The sequence below is a fragment of the Ostrea edulis genome, chromosome 4 (assembly GCF_947568905.1).
Source record: "Ostrea edulis chromosome 4, xbOstEdul1.1, whole genome shotgun sequence".
Taxonomy (NCBI): domain Eukaryota; kingdom Metazoa; phylum Mollusca; class Bivalvia; order Ostreida; family Ostreidae; genus Ostrea; species Ostrea edulis.
In genome coordinates, this window is record NC_079167.1 from 14,383,969 (window position 1) to 14,392,194 (window position 8,226).

Genomic DNA, 8,226 nt, shown 5'->3' on the forward strand with positions numbered 1-8,226 from the left:
TCAGAATAATCTATTACCTAAATTTTCATCTGTCTTTCGGAATCTTATGTTTTCTAAAGTAATCATGTAAAACATGCATTACAAGACGTCATCTCTATATGCTCAGATTTACGAAATATTGTGTACAAGGTTACCCATTCAACTATTCAAATTAATGAAGATTAAAAGCACCTCCAAATAAGAAAGGAGCCAAGACCTTGTATGTATCGTTTATGGGTATACATAGAGGGGGGCATGATCACGATGTGCAAGATATGAATGTAGTATTGTATATTACAATACCGTGATGCAATACTAGTTCTTAATATTTATTGTCTAGATGAAATTACGGCGATTTTGATTGGCTGATAAATTAGTTTGATTTCTGCATCAAAGAAAACCTGATTTTGACTTCATGTTGTGTATTGATACGTCTGGTATGAATTTGAAAAGAAAATCACATTTATATCTAAACAATAAACATAGCAGTAAACCGCAATCAGGGGCGTAGCTAAAGGGATTCTGTTGTGAACTCCCTAAATAGGCAAGAGGTTTGGAACCCCCAAGGGTCCATGGCGAAGCCCTGGTGGGATTCGGGAGGTGAAGCCCCCGAAAGCTGTATGGTGGATTGAATTCTTGGCATCTTATATGTAGGACACGAAACTTATATTGTGCTCGGATAATTTGCATGTATTTTAAGAATTGTAGAAGAAATTAAAATCGAGAAGAAAATGCATTCATTTTTGTTTAATTTTCTAGATATTTCTGAAAACACTGAAAATCAGAAGAGAAAGGCCGTTTTTTCCCCTCTAAACGAAACCTGTAATGACTTTATCCAACGCAATGGAAATTTCACCTTTTTTATTTTGTTTTTAATTCTAATTTTTGTATTTCATTTCATTTATTTTTTTTTGACAAAGGGATGTAGACGTGTCGGAGTATTCATGAACGTATGCTTACCCCCCCCCCCCCCCCCCCCCCGACTATACCTTGGTAGATCGGTCATGGATTATAACAATGACAGTTAACAGTATTGTGTCGGAACTGTCATGGGTTCGCAAAGCAGAAAGTACGTCAAGTTTGGAAAAATCAAAGTTGGCAATATTTGTTCATCTAAACTTATCCATTTCATATTGTCTGCTGTCTATACTAACTCATGAAGCATGAAAATATAAATGTATGAACAAAATGCATGCATCAAAATGTGAAAATTCACCGGGAATTCATACAGTCACGATATCACTTCTGGGGGGAAATAGATAAAAAAATAATAATAACATTTAATTTTTTAAAAAACCAAACCAAGAGGCCCATGGGCCACATCGCTCACCTGAGTCACCTTGGCCCATATTTAGCCATTTTCCAAATATATTCGTATGTAAAACTTTGATCCCTATTGTGGCCCTAACCTACCCCCGGGGGCCATGAAGCTTTCATACCAATATCTGGCCCAGTGGTTCTTGAAAAGATTTTCCCTATATATCTGTATGTAAAACTTTGATCCCCTATTGTAGCCCCACCCTTCCCCCGAGGGGCATGATTTTAACAAACGTGAATCTGCACTATGTCAGAAAGCTTTTAAGTAAATGTAAACGTTTCTCGTCCAGTGGTTCTTGAGAAAAAAATTTCCTTATATATTTGCATGTAAAACTCTGATTCCCTATTGTAGCCCCACTCTACCCCATGAGTTTTACAAACTTGAAACTACACTATGTCAGGAAGCTTTCATGTAAATGTCAACTTCTCTGGCCCAGTGGTTCTTGAGAAGATTTTTCCTATGCATTTACATGTATATGTAAAATTTTAAATCCCCTATTATGGTCCTATCCTACCCCCGTGGGCCATGATTTTAACAAACCTGAATCAGTGAATCTGCACTGTAAGCTTTCATGCAAATTTGTACTTTCCTAACCTAGTGGTTCTTGAGAGGATTTTCAAAGATTTTCCCTATATATTTGCATGTAAAACTTTGATCCCCTATCACGGCCCAACCTACCCCTTAGGTCATGATTTTAATAAATTTCAATCTGCATAATGTCAGGAAGCTTGTAAATTTAAGCTCTTCTGGTTCAGTGGTTCTTGAGAAGATTTTTAAATGACCCCACCCTATTTTTGCATTTTTGTGATTAGCTCCCCTTTGAAGGGGACATAACCCTTCATTTAAACAAACTTGATAGCCCTTTATCCAAGGATTTTTTGTTTGTTTGAAAAGTTTGGTTGAAATTGGTTCAATGGTTCTGGAGAAGAAGTCGAAAATGTGAAAAGTTTACAGACAGACGGACAGACAGACCACGGACAACAGGTGATCAGCAAAGCTCACTTGAGCTTTCAGCTCATTTGAGCTAAAAACTACATATGTATTCTTCACATAAAACAAAACAGAACTACAAAAGTTGTGTCGTGACTGGTCTCCAACCAGACTTCACCTTGTTCAGTTTCATTGCCTGTAATGGCGTCAGATTAAATTCCTTTAATTCCTTTGAAGACATTTCACTGACGAAGGCCCCATCCAGTTTTTCCGCTTGACATATCTCCGCCATTTCCCACAGTCCACATTTCCGTAGACAAACCACTAATTCAGTCACACTAAAGTCATTGAATGCCGTTTTAAATGATATTTGCTGGACTTCTTTGATTTTCTCGAAACTTGGCGCCACTTTTCCCACCACTTTTCCTACTGGTCTTAACTTCACAGTTCCTACAGGTCGTCCATTTTCTGAACTTAGAGAAATGCCTTTAAAGTTGCCCATATCGACATATTCTGACGGACTGTTGATACTGGATGGTTGTTGCGTTTGGGGTTTCCAGGGGCGCGGAGATGGTTTGCCAGCAATCTCAATTTTTCGTTGCAAATTCACAGAAAGAAAATTGCGAGCATTATCTACATGACTGATGTTCTTGGAATTACTTTGAACTGGTGCTTTCTTAAGAATGTCTGGCTTATGTGTTAATGACGGTTTTGGCTGGAAGAAATATTTTTGTGTCGATTGCTTTGGTGAGGGTTCGGGGTATAGATACTCTTCATACTCACTTTCGCTCTCCTGACCTTGGCTTTCATACAATCTGACCTTCATTGACACATTTTTCCGTTGAATGGGGTTTTCTTGCTTCCTACCGTTCCAGTATTGAACACTTAACGACCTCTTTCCTAGAGGACTATCAGATCTCTCCCTATTCCACCTCTGTTTTCTTCCGGCGTGTCTTCTTGGGAGGGTGGTGATATCGGGTGGAGCGGGCTGATCGGCTTCCTTTCTCAAGATTGGGAGGTCTGGGTAGCTATATTCATGTGCAGAGAGCTCCGCTTCTCGTATGTCCTTTTCTGATGGAAGTTGCCTACCGGAGTGTTTGGGACTTCCGGTGGGTGTGGGGTATCGGGGTCGGACATCGATATCCGACACCGGACGACCTAGCTTCATCAAAAGAAGAATCTGGACCCTTCTCACTGCGCGACGGAATGCATGCAACTATGGGAAACATAAAAATAAGATTATAAGATAGAATGAAAAATGCATGTGCTTGATAATTTATTTTTAGAATACCCCATACTGCTTACCTTTGATGTAACTACATCAGTAAAACGATTTCCCTCCGTTTCGTCCATTTTGTTTATATCTAGGCCTCAGCTAGAGGGAGATATAAAAAAGAATTACATGTACATCCATTCATTTAAAATCTCATTCATTCATTAAAAACCCTTTTCATGTACATGTAGATTTTTTTGTCAAAAAAGGGGGGATGATAAAAATATTAATAAAATAAATAGAATTAATGTGACGCAAGTGATTCGAAATGAAGAATCGTAGAATCCGTCTTAATCAAACTTTGTTAGTTACTGTGAAAAATTGCAAATGTCAAACAACTGCATCAAATATGATTTCATTAAAAATCATTTAGAAAAGAAATATTTGTGAATTAACCAAATAACTGAAAAACTGCTTAAATTGTTCAACACAAACATTATAAAATCAAGTGATTTGAATTAGAATAACAATGATTTTAAAATTAGGAAAACATAATCATCTACTTAAAAATCTTGAATGAGAACGATTTTAGAAAAAGAAGCAATTATTAGACTTGGCATCGTACCGGCTCTCACGTCAATCACGAAAAAATAAATAAAAATCGGGGTTGAACTCACCTGCCACACACGCACTCCCCCCTGGAGCACTATGTGGGTAGTTCATCAAGTACTAATAAACTTTGATTTTCCTCATTAGAACCAATGTGATGAACATTGTATAACACAGCAGTCCAAATAGGATGTTCATCCATGCACAAAACTTGGTGGGATGCAATGAGCGGATGTTGTTGTTGTACATATACGCTAATAATACAACATCCCGGTCTATTTGTTTCTCATACGTCCTTGATATTCCCCTCAGTAGCATATATAAATCAAAGAAATTCAAACATCTAAACCAGAGATAAGAAGAGATCTTATCATGAAGTATCTACAAATTTTCGTCATTGTTTTGGTGGTGGGGTTGTGTTTCGCCCAAAGAGGTAAGGACGGTGTTCTTAACATGTTCTACATGTATATCATTATACTGATTATTTTGTTAGTTCCAGTAGCCATGTCTAAAAATACAATTTAATTCTTCATTAATTTGCGATGTATTATTTGTACTGAAGAGGTAGATTTTAATATCACGAAACCAACAACGAATATCTCTGGTTTTTTAAAACAATATTTAGGAATTATTCTTCGTTTTACTCGAAAATAATAATTCAATATAGGCAGTGAAAATTACAACAAAACAAACAAACAATATATATATATATATATATATATATATATATATATATATATATATATATATTATACCAGTGTTGTACAGAGAACGAGATCGAGATATTACATCCAATCCATTCATGACTGAATCTATCTGATTGTAGGTGGGAAAGATGGGTCTGGAAGGAGGAAGTTTCCAAAGTTTAGAAGGCATTGTTCGTCGGACACCGATTGCCCCAAATTTGCCATATGTATAAAAATGCAGTTTACAGATAAAAGCATATGTGTGCCCAGTAAGTTAATATTGATCCACAAAGTTCTCGAATCTGCATTTGTCAAAAGATCTAAGCGTTTGGTCACTGTCTTTTATCGTTTTCTTTTTCATATGTAAATGCAAACACATACGGTTGACGATAATAAAAAGAATGATTTTTTTCTTTGTAGAAAAAATGGTGAACATGATAGAGAAGAAGCTCTCGCAACTTCCTGCTCTGAAAGGTTGCTCTGTTGATGGTGATTGTGGAGTCTTTGGAAAATGTATGGAGGTACCAAAGTCAGGAAAACGCATGTGTATGCCAGGTACGAATCCCGTACACAGGGTTTCCAAATTGAACAGTACAGAAATTGACAAAAAACAAAATATTATAAGAAATTAGTTAAAACAACAGCATAGACGTGAGCAAATCTCTAAAACAAATATATTGCAAGAAATAAATAACAACATTATAGTGTTATCCTAACGTTTTAACGATCCAAAGTTCCTCTGATTTTTACATTTTACAGAAAATGTATATTTGTATTATCTAACCAAAATATCTCCCTTTAAAGATTACCGTTTTTGATTTTGCTCATAAAATAAATCACATTTTGCATTCTGCACTAAACATTATAGTAAAAAGACAATACACATATAAACAAAATTTGGAATACCTTAAAATGGAGGAACAAAAAGTAAGCAACCTGTGTCATAGAATGGTTTCTTTCTCTTCAGAGGTCATCGGCAAAATGCTTCAAAGCAAGCTTCCACAACTTCCTGGTGAACATAAGACATGCGCTGCTCACGCCGAGTGCTCTGGTTCCGCTAAATGTCTAGCATTTCCAAAATTCGAGAAACAAATGTGTCTAGTTGGTAAGTTTTTATTTTCAACCATACAATGCATAAGTGTTGAAGATGAAAATACAATTACCAAAAAAAAAAAAAATAATAATAATAATAATTAAAAAAAAAAATAAATTTAAAAAAAAAATACAAATACATGTGTATGCACTATTAGTATCAAGTTTTTCCACTTACGTAATACATACTGTACTGTTATTCGTAAATTTCATCAGGAAAAATATGTATTTGGAAATATTGAACACAATCACACATTTGCATTACAGAAAACGGACGTCTACATAGAATCTTGATGATAATCCACCGACAGTTCGTAACAGACGACAAAAAACAACCAGATAACAAAGATGATCAGACGGGCAATGACAAGAAGGATGACATCGGAGGACCTGAGAACAAAGACGACGACAAAGACGACGACATCGATGATGTATCATTCATCAACGATCCTCAGTTCCTCAAGGAGAAAAAGACAGACAAACAAATGAAAAGACACCATAAATCTCACTCCAAATCTCACAGAAGAATGAACCCATGGAATATGTATTTCATGGGCGTGTTTTCGTTGGGTGGACTTTTAGTCCTTATCCTTTTTGTTTTGTTATGGTAAGTCATTCCGCATAAACACATATTGAATTTAAAAAGTTTAAATGCTTTATACCCTTTAGATACTAGTATGGCTGAATTATGTGTTGAGATGTTTAACATATCACTGGAATTAAATATTTCACAATTTAATCGAACATTGTGACATTGATCTTAAAAGTCAGCGAGTAATTGAAAACTTCAACAAATATTTCAGTTGCTTGCAAATCAGAAAGAGAAACGCACAGAGAGAGACTGCCACAGAGGAACCAATCAGTAAAGAAAACTTAACTCGCAACGCTTTCCTGACAAAGATCAGCAGCATTTCCAATCCCTACAGTAAACTGGAAAACGAGAAGAACAATCGGGTGTAAGAACGCCGTTAGAGGAACCGAAAGCTTGCAACGATAAGAATTCTTGAAATGTTGACGATCACACACTTCCAGCAACTCCATCGTGTAAACTAATTTTGAAAGAATAAAAGTCTACAAAATCACAAGTTTTTCCGACACTTTTTTGAAATACAGTAATGTATTTCGTAAATCCTATTTATTTTCCACAAAGACAATCAAAAACAAAATGCAAAATAAATAAACGAATAAAATTGAAAGAGGGGAAAAGGAAAGAAAAGAAAAAGACCCGTGTTTTGTTTCCCCTTCATCGAAAGATCGAAACATGACGCCATTGTTCTAGTATGATAGCTTCCTCTCTTTTTTCCTTGCACAGACCTTACCGTGTGTATGTTGACTGAAGCTTATGATAATAAGACGATATACCTTATTGGCATGTCATCTACATATACGGTATTTTCCCTTAACTTTAACTCTAATCATTGCAGTTTTTATTTAATTTTTTGAATTTCGTTTTTGCCTCTCTTTTTTTGGATTGTTTGTCTATGGCCGTCTGTTTTACTCTAGATTTTTTGTTGTCCGTCATTCATAAAATTTTGAATTTTATTCTGAACCTTTTCTGAATGCTAATTTTTTATTTTCACATTGAGCTTCTTTGGGTATACATAAATCAACACTTCCTTGTCTGCCATCTTGCGGTTAAAAAATAGTATTTTCCTGTGTTGGCCTTTGTAATTTCTGATCTGTAAGCTTTGACCTTAGTTATTTTGCCATCAAATCAACTACAATAATGCCCCAGGGTGGGGCAACCCATCAACTTGTATGAAAACTTAATAATTGGCTATAATTCACAGTAGTGACCTCTTACATTTGGTAGGGTCAAGATTTTTCTCCGATTGACGTTTGGCTGACCCCGCAAAGGGACGTAACTCGCGGCGAAGTGTTGCTAAGGCACAGCACTTGTGAATTTTATGGGTCTTACCCTTGTGGGTATATAGTCAAATTCAAAGAAGATGTTCTATCAAAATCATAAATTCATGGCCCTTGGATCAATGACTTGGAACATGCGATTGGGATAAATTAGTAATATGGAGAACATGTTTCAAATGTATTAAAATTGGATATGTCGTTATAAGCATGGAAAAACTTACCGAAATTATTGTGAAATCCTTGGATCCTAAAGCTAGTCCAGACATTGAGGCAGGGGTCACGTATATGTATACAATCAATACATTCAAAATCTAAACTTTGAAAAGGTTTTTGGAAATAATCCCCTAAGCTAAGATGGTGCAAGATTTGTAGGTGTAAAACACAGATAAGGGAATTGTAACCTATCATTGGCAAATTCGAAAATGGTCATCCCGGACACAGGGTTAAAATGGCGAAAGGGTCACCCAGTGTATAGGAATTAGCCTTGGATACATTTGTAGTAAGAAAGATAGTCCTGCGACACATCATTGGCA

General features: G+C 35.9%; 2 protein-coding genes across 2 annotated transcripts; one reads left to right on the forward strand and one right to left on the reverse strand.

Annotated features, from left to right (window-relative positions):
* Window positions 1-973: 973 nt before the first annotated feature.
* On the reverse strand, window positions 974-4,554 carry LOC125671867 (uncharacterized). Its single transcript, XM_056162013.1, has 3 exons — window positions 4,118-4,554; window positions 3,533-3,602; window positions 974-3,443 (listed from the first exon to the last, which is right to left on the reverse strand). Exons 2-3 carry the CDS (start codon window positions 3,578-3,580, stop codon window positions 2,364-2,366), a joined length of 1,128 nt encoding a protein of 375 aa, XP_056017988.1. The 5' UTR covers window positions 3,581-3,602; window positions 4,118-4,554; the 3' UTR covers window positions 974-2,363.
* Window positions 4,406-6,909, forward strand: LOC125668883 (uncharacterized). Its single transcript, XM_048903319.2, has 6 exons — window positions 4,406-4,482; window positions 4,876-5,004; window positions 5,156-5,290; window positions 5,703-5,840; window positions 6,095-6,434; window positions 6,631-6,909. The coding sequence occupies exons 1-6, from the start codon at window positions 4,422-4,424 to the stop codon at window positions 6,785-6,787; spliced, it is 960 nt and encodes a 319-aa protein (XP_048759276.2). The 5' UTR covers window positions 4,406-4,421; the 3' UTR covers window positions 6,788-6,909.
* The last annotated feature ends 1,317 nt before the right edge of the window (window positions 6,910-8,226 follow it).

Excerpts from the sequence above, each read along its gene's own strand:
- LOC125671867 (XM_056162013.1), bottom strand. The coding sequence starts at position 3,580 with ATGGACGAAACGGAGGGAAATCGTTTTACTGATGTAGTTACATCAAAG. Across the intron at positions 3,444-3,532 it reads CTGATGTAGTTACATCAAAG|TTGCATGCATTCCGTCGCGC; the intron begins GTAAGCAGTATG and ends TGTTTCCCATAG.
- LOC125668883 (XM_048903319.2), top strand. The coding sequence starts at position 4,422 with ATGAAGTATCTACAAATTTTCGTCATTGTTTTGGTGGTGGGGTTGTGT. Across the intron at positions 5,005-5,155 it reads TAAAAGCATATGTGTGCCCA|AAAAAATGGTGAACATGATA; the intron begins GTAAGTTAATAT and ends TTTTCTTTGTAG. Across the intron at positions 5,291-5,702 it reads AAAACGCATGTGTATGCCAG|AGGTCATCGGCAAAATGCTT; the intron begins GTACGAATCCCG and ends CTTTCTCTTCAG.